We start from the raw sequence: 19,590 nt of genomic DNA, 5'->3' as shown, positions 1-19,590 counted from the left end.
ACCCCTGAGAATTGCTGAGTATGGTCCAAAAACCAAACAAAATTTAAATTCTTTAAAATTAAAAAAAAAAATCCAGAAAGGGAGCCAGCAGGAGGCTGAGTCAGACAGGGCCTTGTCAATGGCCAGGACAGAGCTCTGGAGGCCCCCGCCTGGCTCAGCAGACCTGGGTACGTGGGAGCACCCAGGCCCACAGCACTCCCAACTAATGAAGAATGCCCACATTAGCTGGGTGGGGACCTGTTCACACTCCCGCACACCTGGAGTGTGCTCTCTGCTCACCCAGGGGCCCAGGAGGGTCATCCAGGAGCTACTGCACCTCTCCGGGCTCAGGAATGGACACCCCAGGAGGCAGCCGTGGGAGGTACCCGCAGCTCAGGGAGCCGGAAACACCATGTGCAACCCCAGGCAGGTCTTTTGTCTGAGGTGTCACCTGCTCTCTGACCCCATAGCCACCCACCCCAAGTCTCCAGCTCCTCTCCTGGGCCGCAGAACCCCTGGCCTCCAGCCCGGGCCCACACCCCTCTATCACTCCCCTTCCTAAGGCCAGGGTGCACCCCCAGAAGTACCCTGCCATCCGAGGCTGCAGACCTGGGAACGCAGCAGCAGCACAGGACCCTCCAAGGAGTGCATGAAGACACAAGCTACGAGGTCAAACCACCGGTTTTATTTCCGTCTGTAACACTAGCAGGAGTCCAAAAGAAAACGACTTACATGGGTGCAGTTTAAATGGAACAAAGAAAGACTTGAACTATGTACAAGAAGCGGGGGAAAAAGGAGTTTTCCTCTTCAACCTTCTCCTATTTTGCAGTTTCTAAAGAGTAGAAACTATTTTTCCCAATTTAATTTAGTAGAAAGTGAAAAAACTTATACAGTCAACCATTTGTCAGCATAAACTTAAAGGAGATTTTGGTGGCATGGTCATCCTGGCTCCTGAAGCCTGGCACTGCTCGAACCCAAGAGAACTCCCCCCAAGCCTGGGAGACCCAAATGGCAGCGCCACCCAGGGGTGGGTGGGGGAGTGAGGGGACCAATGGCAGCTCTCTAAGTACAAAAACTACCTGCATTCACGCTCAAAGCCAGAGTGAGGAACAAACTCTTCACAGAGAGGACACTCCTTCCGCCCAGCTAAAGTGATTCCTGTGCCAAGTCCCTGCTCCTTCAGGGAAAACTGAAGGTCGCTTATTGCTTGCAAAGCCAGAGCACGGCCTTCACCACTCCACGTCTCCCAGGAAGGCTCTGGGCTTGGGATGAAGCTCTGGACCAGGGTGCAGGTGGCAGGGTCCTGCTGGCTCCCCACCCTGGAGGGCCACCTCATCTCACCTTCTTGCTCACACATCTGAGTCCAGAAGTGGGGGTGGCCAAAAAAGCCACAGTGGGCTGGACACTTCAGAAACTGACACTCGGGGGCAGCTATGATGGGTGGCGGCGAAGGCCATTGTTATGACCACCACCTCTCAGAAGACATTAGGCAGTTTGAACTGGGATGAGAGCAGAAGGCGAACCCAGGACAGACGTCATCAAAAATACCATCCCCATCCTGTCCTTGGCATGGCCATGTGGTGTTCCTGAGAGCAGAGACAGACAGGAGGCAGCACACAGACCCTGCCTCACTGGCCACTCCAGACCCTCACCGGGGCACTCCCCGCCCGTCTTCTGGGACTCCACAGTGGGCCCAGAACTGCTTTATTGCACATGGTCGCTCTGAGAAACCGGCTCTCCTGCTCCGTAGAACCCTGCACAGCCACACTGTGGGAAGGAGCCACAGGGCAGACCTGGGCACTCTCATTAAGTCTGAGCTGAGACACCACTGCCCGAACGCCAGACAGAGCCCCGGGTGGGACAGTCCCAGGCAAGGGTGCAGCTCTCGAGGCACCTTGAGCCATGACTCTCTGTCCAAAGTGCCTGATGGCCCCTCCAGCTTCAGACTGGAGGAAACACGGAGGACGAGGGTGGGGAAAAGAGCAATTTCCATAACCCAAGCTGGCTTTGCAATGGTCTTTTGGAGCTCAGAGTTGAAGGCAGGCAGGCATTCTGGCGAGGCCGGCCAGCTGGCCAGCACTCGCTCTCACTCTCTCTCGCTCTCATTCTCTCTCTCTCTCATTCTCTCTCTCACCCTCGCTCTCTTTCACACACACTCACACACACACACACAAACACAAACACACACACACGCATGCACACGCACACGCACGCACTCTCTCCCCTGCAGCTGCACAGCTCATATATAAATGGGGTGGTATCGTTTGTGGTTGATCTTTTTCCGGCAGGTCGGGCAAGTGTTAGCATTCTTCAGGGAGTCGCGGAGGCACTGGCTACAGAAAACGTGGCCACACTCTGTGGAGACGATGAGGCGCCCATTCTGCACGATCTGGAAAACAGACAGCTGAGTGTCCATGTTGGCCCCTCCCACAGCAGTCTTGTCAGCACAGGGAAACGGGACCCTGCAGCTGGTCCTGGCACAGGTCACAGCCACGGCAGCGCAGGGAGAGTTCCCAACACCACAGCAGCCTACCACAGCCCACCAGGACTATACAGGGCAGCAGGCAGCCCCTCAGCTCCGGGCCAACTTACCTCTGAGTACCCATCCATGCAGATCGGACAGCTGACCGTCCCGGATGGCCTGAAAGCACAAGGCTCCGTGTAAGGGGCTTGTGTCAGACCCCACAGTGCTCGCTCTCAGAGCATCAGAAGAGGCCTGACAACAATGCTCTAGTGCAAGCACCCCCAGCCTGTGCTCCCAGGAGCACCCTCTGGTATTTCTGTCCCAGCAAGCGAAGGCCTCACAGACTGAGCAGAGGGTGCAGCATCATCTCCTGCCCGACCCACATGCCCTCAGCACTGAGCACTCCGGGGCGGGGCACAGGCACACGCAGCAGCAGGGCAGTGCCGGCTGATACCTGAGCCCCGTGGCCGCCTCATCCCGGGCGTGTCTGGGAGTCCGCGTGGTGACATACACATCTCTGTCTCTGGACAGCTCATCGTCATCACTGCTCACCACACAACTGTCAGTCTGCTCCTGGCGAGGCCTCCGCCCGTTCCTCCTGGGCCGTCTTCTCTCTAAGGTGCGAGGTGTGAGGCCGCATTCAGGCCAGGCCAACTGCTACCCTTCCCCCACCCAGCGGCTGTCTGCACCCCAGAGGAAGGCCCTGCACCCCGAGAGGCCCCACCCCATGCAAGCATCTGTCCAAGGTGGGGACCTTCCTCACAACTCCTGGGGCCCGCCTGCAGCTCCTTCCACCCCACACACGGGCCCTACCAACCCGAGGAGAAAGGCCAGGAAGACACTCACCATCCACAATCTTGGAGAGAGAGAAAAGAGAAAAGAGAAAGGCACAGTCAGTTTGGTGTCACAGTTCTTCCCAGTGCCCATCCATCCCCTCTGCCCTCCCAGGAGAAACCCTGGGGGCTGCCTCCCCACCAGGCCACACTGTAACCTGGCAAATAACTGTCCACCCCCAAAAATGGCCCTGCTACTGTAAGGACAAAGGAGACACCAACCGTGGCCCAAGGGCCAGGCGTGACCTGCACCCTTACTCAAGCTGCATGCAGGCGAACGCAGAGACAGGGTATTCACCACAAACAGCGTCCAGTGCCAACAGAGGGCAGCTTCGAGAGCAGAGCCCTCACAGCAGGCCTGATCCAGCAGCACTCTGCAGCCCAGCCCTCAAGAACAGGTGCTGACCCTTCTCCCACTCACTCGCTGCAAGACTCAGTGTGCAGGGCTGAGTGTACCGAGCAACTCTTCCACTGGATACAGGCACCTGCCAGCAGCTGTGTCTGTCCAAATCCTGAACCCCACATGTGCCAGCCAACCCCAAAGGGCCCTTTCGGGGCTCAGGCGTGAAGTGGCAGCTTTGAGACAAAAAGGTATAGCAGGTCTAGCACCGCGCACCCCACCGAGATGGCCCTGAACACCACGCCCATTTTGTGGGGCCAACGTTAAGCCATAGGGCCGTAGTGCCACCTATTTTCATACCCGCCAGGTCCTGGCCTCAGGTGGGCCAGGCCAGAGACTCCCGGCTATGGGTGAGCACAGGCCCCTGCTTCACAAAGGCCGCCGGGAGGCTCCTCCAAGAGAGTAATACGTGGCAGGCCCAGCCATGGCCAGTCAGTGTCCAGAAGCCACAAGCGGAGAAATAGCCTAGTGGTTAACATTTTTTGCCTTGCACTCTCCAACCCGGGTTCGATTCCTGGCATATGACCCCATATGACCCCACACACACCACCAGGACTGATCCCTGAGCACTGCTGGGTGTGATCAAAAACAAAACAACAAAAATCTCAAACACAGAAGTCGCTGGCATCCAGTAACTGTGCAGCACAACAGCACCACCCACTCCTGCCTCAAGAGCCAGAGGTGGTGGCACTGTTATCACCTGGCTACATGTGCACTGTCTGAATCCATGGACAATGCCTCCCCAGTTGCTACCTGCAGAGCAATGCCTCCTACAAGGAGCCTCTGCCGGACACAGCGTCCACCAGGCACCTCTGCTGGACACAGTGTCCATTAGCCACCTCTGCAAGGCACAGCATCCACTAGCCACCTCTGCAGGGCACAGCACCCACTAGCCACCTCTGCTGGGCATAGCGCCAACTAGCGGCCTCAGCCAGACACTGCACCCACTAGGCGCTTCAGCCATGTTCACTAATTACCTAAGCTGAGCACAGCGTCCACAAGCCACCTCACCTGGGCACAACCTTCACTAGCCGCCTTTGGTTGGGTATGGTGGAGGGCAGCATTGAGGAAGCATCACACATCACACCATCAACCGTCCAGAACAGGCTCCAAGGAGAATCAACTGATCCTTGGGGCATCAGGACGGGACATCATTCAGCCGTGTCCAGAGCCTATTCCGGGCTCTGTGCTCAGGGTCAGCCCGGTGGGGCTCGCTATGCAGTCATCCATGTGCACAGCAAGTGCCTCACTTGTGCTATCTCTGACCCCTTGGCTGAATTCATATTTTGCATGTAGTAGCCCCAAGTTAGAACCCCTGCCTCACACGCCCCCTTCCCCAAGCACAATAGGGAGAGACCAAGAGACAAGAAGTAACACTCTTCTGAACTAATGAGGGAACAATCTAAGGCAGAGCATTTTATTTATTTATTTATTTATTTATTTATTTATTTATTTATTTATTTATTGCTTTTTGGGTCACACCCGGCGATGCACAGGGGTTACTCCTGGCTCTGCACTCAGGAATTACTCCTGGCACTGCTCAGGGGACCATATAGGATGCTGGGAATCGAACCCGGATCGACCGTGTGCAAGGCAAACGCCCTACCGGCTATGCTATTGCTCCAGCCCCCCAAGGCAGAGCATTTTAACACATGCACACAGACACCCACCTCCTTTCCCAGCATCACTCCCAGACAGAGCAGACTGGCTTATCCCACTCAGGAAAGTGGCCTCAAACTTTCATCTACCAATTAAACCAACATAACAAAGAGAAAAGATGCCACAGGATCCCAAGTCCCTCCCGGACTAATTCCCAAGTGCAAAGCCAGGAGTGAGTCCTAAGAATCGCTGGGTGTGGTGGCCCCAAAAAGCAAAGACCCCACCAGTCAGGCCTAGGTAGGGCACTTCCAGCAAATCCCAAAGCAACCTCTCTTAGAAAGTTCCAGTCACTCCCAGTCCATTTGGGAACCAAGCACTTAGCCATGATCTAGTCCAATGCTGGGCAAGACTAGATTCCAGCAACGTCTGCACTGTGGAAGGGGGCTGATGTGTGCATGACGGCTACCCTATTATAAACTGAGGGCAGTGCCCCCTCTGAGACTAGCGAGACTGCTGTCCCCACCCTTCCTCTGAAGTCTCATAGCTTCTCTGGGAATCTCTACAGTTTGGGGTAACAAGATAACCCAAGACCAGTTAGCGGGAACACAGGGGTTTGGGGTGGGGGGTGTTACCAAAACCCGCACACAACAGCCTGCAGCAGCGCCACCGCCTTCCTGACCTGCCCCCTCTCCACTCCTAGCACATCCTAGTGGAATGAAAATGCCAAAGGGGCGCATGGGATGCAGGCCTACTCACCCCTGATCAGACTGCTGGGCCCCCCACTGTGCACCCCATCCTTGGGCACCGTGCTGGCTGCAGCTGCCCAGGTAGTGCCACCCATTACCCATTTCCCAATGGATAATGGGTGGTACGCTCAAGCTGCCAGTCACAATATCCCCCCCACAAGGCATGGCACACCCCATGAAGTCAGGGAGGCTGTGAAGGAAGCAGCTGATGGAGGGGAGACCAGGGACTGTGGCGGAAGTTCCATGCCAGCTAGGGAGGTCACGCACACCCTCAACTTACCACAACAGAGTCATTGTGTGTCAGGTCAACCACCACGGGCTCTAATGACTCACAGGTAAGGTCCACGATCTCATCTCCAGCTTTAAATTGACACAAGGAAACAGCATTAGGACCCCTCCAGCCCTCCCCCCAGGGGAAGGCCTCACACACAGACACACAGGCTCATCAGCACAGGAGTCCACCCTGTGGAGTGATGACGCTCACACTGCCGGGTCACAGGGCTATCTGTGGGAAAGCCACACTGGACTCTGCACCTCAAGGCAGAGTGCTCTCCATCAAGCTCCACGGGGCCCCCAACAAACCGGCAACGCTCGCACGCCCCTGTGAACCCCAGCTGTGGCGACAGGGACAAAGACAGGAATCCCAGTCACCTGTCCTATTAGCCTTGAGGCTGGAAAGCTGAGGCAGGGCTTGGAGCCTTCTGATACCCTCAGCATATTCACCTCATGCTCTGTTCCTGCAACCTTGCCCGGAAGGAAAGCCCGTTGCAGCCGCTGTCCTGCAGGGTTTATGCAAGGCTGGCTGGCTCTTGGTAAAGAACGAAGCCCTTGGGGCTGGAGAGATAGCACAGCGGGTAGGGCGTTTGCCTTGCACGCGGCCGACCCGGGTTCAAATCCCAGCATCCCATATGGTCCCCTGAGCACGGCCAGGGGTAATTCCTGAGTGCAGAGCCAGGAGTAACCCCTGTGCATCGCCAGGTGTGACCCAAAAAGCAAAAAAAAAAAAAAAAAGAACGAAGCCCTTAATAGTGGGACAGGATTTTGGCGCTTCTTTTCAAGTCACACTCCAGGGGTGCCCACTCACACCAGAGCTTCTGCTTGGCAATAGCAGTGCTAACAGGTCCCTCGAAGCTCACGACTTCCCAGGGCACAGCCGAGGAGGGCACAGGCCACCCCAACCTGTTGCTCCCTCCCCACACTCTTGTTGGCCTTCCAGGGCAAGTGTGTTACTTCTGGAAAGAGCTCAGAGGAAGCCAAGCACCCAGGCAAACAGGAGAAGGCATCCAGACGGAAAGGCGGGCGCAGGGCAGCCACTACCCCATGGCCAGTCCTGGAACCCGCAGGCAGCTTAGTCGGTTCTGTGACCTACAGAGGCTTTGGAGTGAGAGAGGCACAATCTGCTCATCAGGCTCCAGGTGTGACACTGAAACTAGGTCACAACAGCCACGTGGGCCGCACACTCACAGCGGGGCCACAGCCTTGGGCAACAGTTACAGGGACCCAAGGGGCTCTAGGGGAGCAGTGGCCGCTCAGACGCCCCGCAGCCCTGAGCGCCCCCTCCCGTCTCCCGACGCCGTCTCACCACTTTCCACGAGCTCTATGGGCTCAGCTTCCAAAGCCATCTCAGGGGTGGGGGCGGCTTCCCGGGCTCGCTTCTGGGCTTGTCTGGAATTTATTGTGCCACCACGACGCTTTCTCTGAGGAAACAAACAGTCCAGTGAGCTCCCAGCTGGAGGAACAGCGCAGCAGGCTTGGAGCTCAGGGCGATCCCCACCCACTGGCTACTCTGACCACACCACAAGCACGGAAGGGCGCCCGGAACTACACGGGGATGGGAGCACCACAGCCGCCCTCACGGCATGTCTGTGATCCCTGTGTCACTGTCAGAGGAAGGAGGAGCAGGCAGGCTCAGTGAGGAGCATGGGGAAGGCAGCCACCCAGTGTGGGGGCAATGCTGTGTTCTGACAGAAATAAAGCCTCCATAATTCTGAGGAGCAAATCTCTTCTCTGCAACCATCAGGTCTCTCAGCCAGGATCCTCAGGTGTCTCGGGAGTTGGTCAGGGTTTGGTCCCGCTTCCACTGAGACGTTGCTCCTGTGACATACCCCGCACGCAAGGCCGCAGGGGCACCAGGGATCTCACACTTGCAATGGCTCCCAGGAACCCAAACAACAATGCCACCAACCTGGCATGGCCAGCCCCAGTCTCAAGGGTGGGTCCCAGGGCTGTGCCCTCAGTTCTGGAGTTCCCGTTGGTGTGGAGAGCGGGATTCCCGGCAAGGCCCCCTACAGACCACTACCTGCCCCACCAGTTTTCCACACTCAAGACCACCCTTCAGAGGCCTGGGTGCTCTAGGAGACAAGCCCCCAGAGTCCCCTTTCACCCACACCCTGCCTGCAGGACTTGGCCAAAGCACTCCTGGTCTCCTACGCCCCTTCTTCCCTCTGCCCTGTCCCGCTTCTCCCTGGCACGGGATACCAGTGCCCTCAGCTGCTGTGAGAGCAAGGGACACGTGTAGGAGATGGGCCCTGCTGCCCAAGCTCCTCTCTATACCCTAACAATTCAAATTTCCAAAAACTCCCACCACCCCACAGGGAAAACTGAGTCTGGATACCAACAACTACCCTTGTGGGACTGCTCACAAGGACCCAGGATTAGCCCTGCCAGGGGGAAAGAGGCAAGTACCCCAAGAGGCCCCACCGGCTGCGTACTTAGTACACTGTACCAGGCTGGCAGCCCACAGGCTACTGCAGCGGCCCCACCTCTGCCTGGCTGCTCAGAGCCCCTCCACGTTCCACACTGGCCTCCACATGGTCTCCCTGGCCTGCTGTGCTGGGGGGTCCTGAGCAGTCTTCAGGGCTGCTCAGAGGTCACCCCCATCACAGACCCTCTTCCTCCAAGTCCCCTACTTGGCACTCAAGGGTGGCTGTCGCTCAGTAGGGCTGAGAAACACTGACACATGGATGTTCCCAAGTCCTCCTGCTGACCCAGTATACACAGGACCCTGCTGTGGCGGTGCTCAGCCATTGGATCCCGCCTCACGGTGCCCCGCTGGGCCGCAGTGCTAGCGTCACGCAGCACGCTCCTTTGGTGAGTCTGACCCAGCCCTCTTTTCTGCACAGAAACGGGTCAGGGAGATGGCCGAGGGCAGGACTCAGGCTGTGCACATGTGGCCGGCCAGGATGAAATCCCTTGCACCACATGGTTCCCCAAGAACTAACTAACTAACTAATAAACCACAAGCGCCACCCAAACAAAAAGGTGGCTGTCCAGGGACCAGAGAGTACAGAGGTCACAGGACTTTGTCCTACATGTAGTGTACTGGGTTCAATCCCCAGCACATCTGGTCCTCGAGTCCCACCATGAGTACTCCCTGAGTTCAAAGCCCTGCCACTGTCATGTACCATGTGAGCACGCTAGTTCCTTTCATGGCTTCATACCGGGGCCCAAGCCTATCCCTGGCAGTGAACTGCAGGAGTTGACAAGGAAAGACCTGTCTTCAAAAGGGGCACAAAGGCCTGTGTGTCCCAACAGCAATCCTGGGCCTGGCTACACACTGGAGGCCAGCAGAGAGCCAAGAAAGGCAGCAGAGAGGACGGCCAGAACCCTCACTGGTCATACCCCCCACATGCAACACATACGGACACCCCCACACACACCCATGACACCCAACCCCCCACACTACACCCCACAACACTACACCTACACCCACCCACCACACCTACCCCCACCCACTCACATCACACACCCCCACAATATACACACACCTCCCCCCCACAGAGCATCCCCCACAAAACACACATAGTACACACCCCTCTGGGACTAGAGAATAAAGACCCACCACTGTTCGCGCTCACACACACACAGCCACACAGCCCCACACACACATACACACACACACCGAGGATACAGAGAACCTGAGCTGCTCCATCTGGTTCCAGAAGCTACTGAGATCCAAAGGGACATCGGAGCACAGAGGGAAACTGAAGCAGGTGCCCTCAGGCAGCCTTCCTCGGGTCCTAACACCACTGGCCATAGCTGCATTCCCCGCTAAGGGCCGTGCATTGAACCATGGTCCCAGCACTAAGCAGAACAACAGAGGAGCTCTGAGCACTGCTGGGAAAGCCTTGCCAAGGAAGGGATGGAAATGAGCCTACGCCCACCCGGCCTGGAGAGAAGCACTTTCCTAGTACCCTTGTTGGGCCTGAGCAAACTCACCGTACTCATGATGCTAGGGCCGGGCCGCGGAGTCTGTAGGAAGTGTCTCAGCCGTGCACGTGCTGCTGGTGCATCCTCCCTCTGGCCCAGGCAGACGGGCAGCCAGATGTCCAGTCCCCACAAGTCCTATAACAAAGTCCAGTTTGAGGTCTGCCCCAGCACTTGGCCAGGCCAGGGCTGTCCTGAGCCACACACACAGCCTGTCATGGCCTGAGGTGCTCCTGTGCTCTGCGACATGTGCTCCAAAGCACCCCACAAAGAGTGGGACAGAGCAGGACCAGAGTCTCTGGTTTTTCAACAACATCACGGTCACCCCACCCAAGCCACCCTGTGCCGGCCACCAATGAGTGACAGAAGGGCAGGGCTGTCCTGGGCGAGCTGAGGGGGGTGGGGGGTGGACAGAGCAGGAAGATGACCTCAGTGCCACCTGTGGCAGATGGCGGCTGCTCAGCCGTTTGCATGCCTATACCTCCCAGGAAGGAGGCGCGAGGCTTCAGCAGGGCAGTAGGTGCAGCCGAGTGAGGGCTCATGGACAGCGGCTGACAGGGCCAGCCTCCACTTTGTGGCGTACCCAAGCCCCGTGGCAGTGGCAGTCCTCGGGCTGAGCCGGCAATGACCCCCACCTTTCTCCTGCCCTGAAACACACGTGAAAGAGCCTGGTGCCTAACCTAACACCTGGCCCCTGGCCCCAGCCCCCAGGGAGGCATGACAGCCTCAGTGCCACTGGGGGGTACGAGACAGGTAGGACACTTTCAGACCCCCCACAGCAGACCCTGGACTGCCCCCATACTGCTCCCAGGAAGTGCCTCCATTTCCACTGGGGGGGTTGGGGCCTTCCACAGCCTGCTCCCAGCCTGCTGCAGACGCTCCTGGGGCACACGTCACGATCTGTCTCCCCTGGGAGCTGTCCCAGGAACACGCCCCCCCTCCCCACAATTTGTTCCAAGTCTCAGCTGTTTCTCTGCTTGTTTTGTTTGTTTCTAGAGAACACAGGGCTGTGCGACGGGGGGTGGGGGCTCGCATCGTGCTTGGAGTGCTGGGGATAGAACCTGGGTTGCCACATGCAAGGCCAAGGGCTCTACCTCCTGTACTATCTCTGAGGCACCAAATCTGGGCTATTTCTTAGGGGACAGTAAGAAACAAAGATAGAGGATACGGGAAGGTGGAAGGCCTAGGCCACCTGCTAAAGGACCCAGAAGAAGCAGGCAGACCAGGACAAAGAGCAGAAACAGGGTGACAAGCTGAGGGAGCAGAGAGCTCAGAGTCCCCATGGCGGAACTCGGCGGTCCCTTCTGCTCTCAGCTGTGCCAGGTGTGAGCAGGGGAGGGCATAAGTAGAAATGATCAGAAGCTGGGTAAGCCACCCCAAGTCTCCTACCAATGACTCTCAGAAGTCGGGACTAAGCAGGGCAATGTGACCCCAGGGCCCCCAGGACCAGAAGAAACTCCTCCCAAAAGCCCAGCAAATACCCAGGCCATCTCCGCCAAGGGTCAGGGCACAATGGCCAGTAGGGTCACTGCCATAGGGGTGGCAACTCGAACTGTGGGTGCAGGGTGCTAGGGAGCTCAAGGCTCGAGGAGTGCTGTGCCCACTCAGAGGAACAGGTGGAGCCCTGCACCTGTGCAGGAATGCGGGATGCCAGGCTAGGGGTGCAAGGAGGGGTCCTCCAGAATGAAGAGCAAGTGGGTCACTGACAACCAAGCACGGGGAAGTCCAGTCAACAGAATTATCAAGCAACAACAAGCATGCTGGGTGAAGTAGAGAAAGGAAGAATGTTCTAGACCAGCACTGTGAGTGCTGTAGAGAGGGACTCAACAGGCTCCCAGGTGCTGCCCCCTCTGGCAGGGTCCGAGTGGAGGCAGCAGTCACACACTATAGAGAAAAGAGCTGGTGGCCATGGGAAGCAAAAGAGGCAAGGTGGACACAGGACGTGGCCCCAAATCCCCCTCTCAGCTGGAGAGGAAGGAACAGAGCTATTCTGGCAGATGCTGCCCCTGGCCACTCTGTCAGGAGCCCCCACTAACCCAACAACCAGAATTCTCTCCAGGACGCTGGCCACGAGGCAGCTGTGGACTCGGAATGACTGTTATGAAACAAGAATACCAGTCTCCTGAGTCTGCTCCCCAATCTCCTTCTACCAGGGTGGAGAGAGCATGAGAAGTGTGGGTCCCTCAGCGTCTCCGGGGAAACACACCCTAAGTCACGGGGAGTGAGGGCCAGGCTCTGGCTTAGCGTCCTCCATCCCCATGTACTTAAGTGTGTCCCCAAACAGACTTTGAAATAAGTGTACAGATGCCACACATGGGGGCTAAAGCAATAGGACAGTGGGGAGGGTGCTTGCCTTGCACATGGTCAACCAGGTTTTAATTCCCAGCATCTCATATGGTTCCCTGAGCACTGCACCAGGAGTAATTCCTGAGCAGAGCCAGGAGTAATTGCCAGACGTGGCCCAACACCCTTCCTACTTCCCCACAAAAAAGCCACTCTCAGCAGAGCTTTCCCAAGCTTAGTACTGTACAGCTCTATGCCAACGTCACAACAGCCCAGGCTGGCGGCAACACCCTACACTCGGTTCATGCCCCTTTAGTGCTCTCCAGGATCGACTCTCGCAAAATTGTTCAGAGTTGCCAGTAATTGACTTCAAAACAGAACTTAGGTGCCCATCGTCACCATGGGACCAGGCCAGGTCTCAGGACCATTCAAGGAGACGTGAAGCTCCTGCCTCAGCTGGTCATCAGCTGTGTGGGGAAACACCCCAGACTGCAGCAGCCTGAACAGTGCAGCTCAGGGGCCAGTACGGGCAGCACCTGGAGGCGCTTACCAGCAGACCAACTCCCAATCCCCCCAAAGTGATGACAAGGACAAGCCTGGAGCAGGATGGAGAGCAGGAAGACGGTTCTTAAGAACCAAGCCAAACTGAAACCAGCCTCCAGTTTCACATCCCAGTGGGTGGAGGCCGACAAGAGTGCTGCGGATAGGGTGCCCCTGCCTCGCACAAGATCTGCCTGGGTTTGATCCCCGGCACCCCATATGGTCTCCAAGCCCCGCCAGGAGTTGATCCCTAAGCAGAGGGCCAGGAGAAAACCCCCAATACTAACAGGTGTGGCCCAAAAACAAAAACAAAAAACCCCAAGCCCTTCTGGGCTCTCAGCAAGGAAGGCGTCATGCACTTCCAGAATCAACTTGGCACGATGCAGCCAATCACTCCAACTTGGCTGAGAGGAGGCAGCACGGTCTCTGCCAGCCATCTGGGTGTGCACCCCCCCACACCAGTTATTTTCTTCCCCACTCCAGCAGATGAGGAAGGAGGAGGTTCCTTCTGCCTAGCCAACGGCCCCTCTAAAACGTAGGGGGAAAAAAGAGCTTTTATGTCTTGGCTATAAGCCACAATCAGCTGTGTTCAGGCCTTACTCCTCATTCTGTGCTCAGAAATCACTCTGATAGGGCGCAAACCATATGAGGTGCCAGGATCAAATTCTGTGATCGGCTATGGGCAAGGCAAGTGCCCTACCTGCTGGAACATGGGTCAAGGCCACTCCCACCCACCCACCTTATATGAGAGTCAGGTTTTTTTGTGAGGAGGAAAGGGTCCATGTATCTCCAGAGAGATTGCACTTTCCAAGCTGTCTTTTGTTATTTCTGAATTAACCTGTTTTATTGGCCAAACAGGTTGTAATCGCACTTCCAAATAGTCACAGGATCATACCCACAGCCTTCCAGCCATAAAGGCAACCTTCCTTCCAACTTGTAAGCTGAGGCTGCTACCCCATTGCAGTCACAAACAACACAAAAACCCCAGAGTCCTACAGGGCTCGGGAAGGAATGAACTCAAAGATGCAACACTCAGACACTGGGTCAGTGATATACACACAAAACCACTCAGAAATGCCTAGGCCCTCCCTCAGAGAGCCATGTGTAGGCCCTCTCCGACCAGCCCTCCCTCAGAGAGCCATGTGTAGGCCCTCTCCGACCGGCCCACCCTCAGAGAGCCATGTGTAGACCCTCTCTACCATAGCATCTAAGATGTGTGATGTCTAGGACGGTTGTTTCCCCTGCATTCAATGTCCTGGGCTCACAGGTCTCACAGGTGAAATTATACACAGCAAATATTGCCCACAGGTGCAATTATATGCAGCAAAGCCACTCATTCCCATTCTGTTCAGACTGTTCCCTCGGTCAGCTGACGGCACTTGCAGAGGAAGCCTGGAGAAGGCGCAACAGCTACAGGACCTATCACAGGGGACTCCAAACAACCCCCTTGAAGGTTACCTATGTTCCCCCACTCGTCTTGGCCCAGTCAGCTGTTTCTTCTACCACACTATAAACAACCATGAATCTAAATGGGATATATGCCAACCTGGATTTGTTACACTTGGCATTGCGGTTTTTACAAAATGAGGGTTTGCAGATTTGTGGCAACCCCATGGCAATGTTCAAGAGCCTAACAGGCCATTTACCAAGAGCAGGGTCTTATCCTATCACATTTTAGTAATTCAAAATACTCGGAACTTTCCCACTATTACTAGACCAGCCATGATGATTTATGATCAATGGTCTCTGATATGACCACACTGTTTGGTGTACCACAAACCACACAATCAGAAACTTGGTCAGTGTGCTCTGCCAGCTCCACTGCCGGGTGGGCGCCCCACCTCTCTGGCCTCAGGCCTCCTTACTCTTAGATTAAATACTAAAATCAAGCCAGTCAGTAACCTTTCTCAGTGTATTCCTAGTGTTCAATCAAAATCTCAAGATAATTAAAGCTGATGAGGAAGCATTTCAAACACAGAGGCCGAAGCTGGCTGATGTGCACCAGAGTCAACTGAGCTGTGCATGCAAGGAAAATTGCAGAAGGAAATAAAAAGGACTATGGGGCCGGAATGATACTACAGCAGGTAGTACAGCAAACTGCACACGGCCAATCTGGGTTCAATCCCTGGCATCCCAGATGGTCCCGAGTGATCCCTGAGTGCTAAGCCCCGGGTAACCACTAAGAACCATGGGTGTGGCCCAAAAACCAAGACGTGAATAAATGAAATTAAAAGAGTCACACCAGTGACTACTCGATAAGAAAGAGCCTCACTATGGATCTGGAGAAAGTTTGGGTGGTCCAAATATTAGACCAAAATGACAACAACACTCCTTTAAGACAAGGTCTATCTAACACAGAGGGACCTCCGAAATTCCAGTCTGAGGAGAGGAACCTGCGGCAGAAGCTAGTTCACAAGGTTTCCAGAGAGAAGCCGATTCCATAATAAAATACAAACAGTGCCAGTGCCGATGGCGACCGAGGGTGTGCTCCAGAAGATCTGCTAAGACCACCTACCCTTTCAGTGTAGACTAAACAGTCTCTAACTGGGCCTTCACAGCCATAGAGCCGCCACAGACTGGCTTTAAACCTCACAGGGCAGGCGGCCTGATTCTCAAAGTTAAAACGCTGGGGACACGAGGCTGAAGCCAATGCTCACGAGTCCAAAATTCTACCACCCAGGACCACAGGAAAAGGTGGAGAGTACAACAGTCTGGAAAAGGAACAGATACCAGAGACTGGCAGAGTCAGACACAGGGCTCCCTCTCCTTGCCCCCTTATGCAAGTAACCCTGAGCAGCAACTGTGAATCAGAGCAGACCAGCTCACATCCGCAATCTCCGGCAATTCCTAAAAATGAACATACACTAACACCATCATGCCACAAATTTTTCTTCACGTTAAATTAATTTATGTCAAATAAATCTAACCCATCAAGTCAAGCCACTTTTGCTCAGTTTCCTTCTGCAATTAATGTTATACCAGGAGACCACATGGTTTACAGATAATACACCCCAAGTCAGAGAGACAATACAGCGGGTAGTGCACTTGCCTTGCACCCGGTCGACCTGGGTTCGATCCCGGGCACCTCATAAGGTTCCCCAAGCCCATCATGAGTTCAGATCAGGAGGAAACCCAAAAACAAAACAAACACAACACTGCAGAGCCAGAGTGATAAGAGTTAAGGTACCTGCCTTGCACGCAGCTGACCCCGGTTCAAATCTTGGCACCAAATACGGTCCCCGGAGCACTGCTGGCTGTGGCCCTCACCCCAAAGAATAATTTGAAAGGGACCAGAGAAGTATCTCACCACTGAAACCTGGGTTTGACCCCAGGAACCAACCGAGCCCTAGGCACCGAGCCAGGAGTGGACCCTGAGCCACTACTAAAGTGTGGTTTGAAAACCTAAAGGAAGACTCCTAGAAGCCTCATGGTCCCAAGTCCCTCTCCTGCACCAACCGTACCCACGCTAAAATGTTTTCAGGCCTCTCCAAGCTGGAAAGATAGAATAGAACAAACCCACACACTTCACAAGGAAACTCCAGACGTGCAGGGCCCTGGGTCCCTGCGCAGCTCACCCGTCCCAGGACACTCCATGCCTTCCCCTATAATTCCGCAGGACCTACTGAGAAGCCAAACGAGCAGGCTGAGGTAGAAGGGGTCAGCCATGGAAATCAACAGGCGTCCTGAAATCTGAGGGTCCTGATGTGGGGGGCAGGGCAGAGGCAACTTGAGCCCAAGACCGGCTACCTATGAATCCATTCCCACTTAGGAGCGCCCCAAACCTCTTCCAGAAAACAGCGCACTTTGCTAAGCGCCTCCCGGGGACCCCTGGCTCCCCTCCTACCAGCACGGAGATGCTTCCAGAACACACCCGCAGAGTAACTCTTCCTGTTGAAGACCTCGGCTTCGTGGTGGCTTCTCTGCGGCCTTAAGTCAGATTCTGAATTCCTGGCGCCTTGCGCAATCAGTTCCAGCTGACCTCTTGCACAATCTGTGTTCCAGGTTCCAGTGTCTCCGCTGCCCCCAGCTCTGCAGAGACTGTTCCTGCCTATTCGGTTCACTGCTGCGCTCCGGCCCAGCGCCCGGCACAGGCAGGGCCTCGAAAACAGCCTCATTTCCATGATCAAAGTCTTGAGTTACAGCGGCGGCACAAACAACCACAACAATCCTCCGGGCATGCGGGACCCGGCACGCAACAAAGCCAGCCTGCGGGAGCGAGCTCCGCACGGAGGGGAGCACCACTCACCTGGCGGGAGCGCGCCCGCGGGGTGCGGGGGAGAGAACCTTCCAGGAACGGTGGCCGCGGGGCTAGGCCTCAAAGGAGGCCGAACCCCACCCAAAGATCCCAAAGGCCAGATCCGGAAACGACCCCTGAGCCCCGGACGCCCTGGCCCGGGCCCAGCGTCCTCGCCAGCTGCACGTGGGCGCGAGCACCGAGACGGTGCCCACCGGGGCCGCGGCGGGGGCGCAGCGGGAGCGCGGGGGTTTCCGAGCCGCGTTCGCCTCCAGGCTCCCGCATTCCACCAGTGACCGGTACCCGCCGCGCCCGAGCCGGGTCCGCGCTCCACGGCCCCAGCAGACCCCCGCGCGGAGGGGCGGCGGCGCGAGCACACAAAGGCCGCGACGCGAGCGGGGTGCAACGACGCTCAGCCGGCTCCTCCCTGGCTGGGCCGCACGGCCGCGCCCCCGCCCGCCCGGCCCGGCCCCGCCAGTGACCTTGGCAGCGTCGCAGCCCTCCGGGCCTCAGTTTCCCCAGTGCCTCGCGCAACGGCGCCGCCGCAGCCGCCCTCCCAACTGCCGGGACCCGGGCGAAGCCCCGACGAGGACGGCTCGGGGCGACCATGGCCGGCGGGCGGGAGGCGGCGGGCGGGCGGCGGACCCTGCGCGGGGTCGCGGCGCGCCCAGGCCGCTTCCTGGGCCGCGGCGAAGAGGCCTCTGCAGGCCGCGGAGCCCCGCATGCCCCCCAGTCGGCTCGTCTCCGGCCACCGGGCCTTCGCCGCGACGCCGGGCCTTACCTGGAGTCAATCTCGTCCCGCGGGCGCCGCGGCCGACACCCAAAGCGAGGGAGAGCCTCGGAGCGACCGAGCCGAGCCGTTCCAGTCAGACGCCGCCGCCGCAACTGCGAGCCACTTCCGCTCCCGGGGCGCCGGCTCCGCCCCCGCGCATCCCCATTGGCCGCGCCGCCCTGGCCGCCGCGCTCTGCGGTGAAGCTTCAACCCCATTGGGTAGGAGCATCATCTATTACCGCTCTGAGACGCGCCGATTTCCGGCCCCGCCCCCTCTGGCCTGCTCCTGCGCCCGCTTTCCCGCGAGAACCGCGAGGCCTCTCGGGACTTGTGGTGCGAGTCTAGTGCTCAGGCCTTGGCGGCGGGCGGCGGGCGGCGGGCGGCGGCCTCGGTGGCTTCGGTGGCCTCGGTGGCCACGGACCCGAGCACGCGCTGGGATGCCCAGGACGCCCGATTCCCGAGACACAGGCCGGGTGTGGGACAGGGCCCGCGGTCCTGGCCTGCAAACCGCGCCACTGTGGAAGGCCCAGGTCCAGCCCCCTGTACTGGACAGGAAAACAGTGTCCAGAGGCCGAGAGATCGTGCGGGGATAAGGGGGCACGCGGAGAGACAGTGCGGAGCTTAAAGGGGGTTCCTGAGAGACAGTGCGGGAGGGGGGTCAGGGGGTCCCTGAGAGTAGTGTAAGGCAGGTAATGGGGTACCTCATCCTCATCGTGCGAGGGATAAGGGGGACATGGAGAAAGTGCGGGGGGGAGGGGTACGTACGGAGATCCCTGAGAGATAGTGCGGGGACGGGGGGGGGGGGGCGGTAAGGGTCCCTGAGAGAAGATAGTGCAGGGGGGTAAGGGGGTCCCTGAGAGATAGTGGGGGGTGTTAGGGGGTCCCTGAGAGATAGTGGGGTGGTGTTAGGGGGTCACTGAGAAATAGTGTGGGGGGGGCGGGTAAGGGGGTCCCTGAGAGATAGTGCGGGGAGGTAAGGAGGTCCCTGAGAAATAGTGCAGGGGGGTATAAGGGGGCCCCTCATAGTGCCAGGGGTAAGGGTGGACACAGAGAGAGAGTGCAGTGGATAAGGGGGTCTCTGAGAAATAGTGGGGGGGATGGTAAGGGGGCACTGATATGTATATGTGGGGGTAAGGGAACCCTGATCATGTGAGAAGTAAGAAGGGATGCCGAGAGATAGTGTGGGGGTAAGGGGTCCCTGAGAGAGAGTGTGGGCTAGGGGATGGTAAGTTATCCCTGGGACATAGTGCAGGGGTAAAGGGGAAACTCTGGTAGTGCGGGGGGAAGGGGGATGCTGAAAGATAGTGCAGGGGAGGGGGAGTAAGTGTATGATGCTGAAAAGACAGTGCAGGGGTCAAGCACTTGCCTTGCATGCCCCAATCCTGGCTCCATCTGGCCACCACATCTGGTCCCTGAGCACAGGTGAGAGTTGGACAGCCACACGCCAGCCTGTCAGGTACTCTTCCGAGGGTCTGAGCAGAATACCATGAACAGGGTACTCAGCCACCAGAGCAGTACACGGGTATGGACCTGG

The 19,590-nt window shown here is 57.3% G+C and overlaps 1 protein-coding gene across 1 annotated transcript; it reads right to left on the bottom strand.

The window, feature by feature from the left end:
• Positions 1-642: 642 nt before the first annotated feature.
• RNF4 (ring finger protein 4) lies at positions 643-18,202 on the bottom strand. The gene is made up of 8 exons (XM_004617402.2): positions 18,066-18,202; positions 10,240-10,365; positions 7,604-7,718; positions 6,302-6,381; positions 3,290-3,299; positions 2,898-3,057; positions 2,572-2,620; positions 643-2,368 (listed from the first exon to the last, which is right to left on the bottom strand). Exons 2-8 carry the CDS (start codon positions 10,246-10,248, stop codon positions 2,219-2,221), a joined length of 573 nt encoding a protein of 190 aa, XP_004617459.1. The 5' UTR covers positions 10,249-10,365; positions 18,066-18,202; the 3' UTR covers positions 643-2,218.
• Between the last annotated feature and the right edge of the window lie 1,388 nt (positions 18,203-19,590).

Source organism: Sorex araneus, chromosome 5 (assembly GCF_027595985.1).
Source record: "Sorex araneus isolate mSorAra2 chromosome 5, mSorAra2.pri, whole genome shotgun sequence".
Classification (NCBI taxonomy): domain Eukaryota; kingdom Metazoa; phylum Chordata; class Mammalia; order Eulipotyphla; family Soricidae; genus Sorex; species Sorex araneus.
This window is presented reverse-complemented; position numbering and strand designations above follow the sequence as displayed.

Excerpts from the sequence above, each read along its gene's own strand:
- RNF4 (XM_004617402.2), bottom strand. Across the intron at positions 6,382-7,603 it reads CATAGAGCTCGTGGAAAGTG|CTGGAGATGAGATCGTGGAC; the intron begins GTGAGACGGCGT and ends GTCAATTTAAAG. Across the intron at positions 2,369-2,571 it reads GCATGGATGGGTACTCAGAG|ATCGTGCAGAATGGGCGCCT; the intron begins GTAAGTTGGCCC and ends TCTGTTTTCCAG.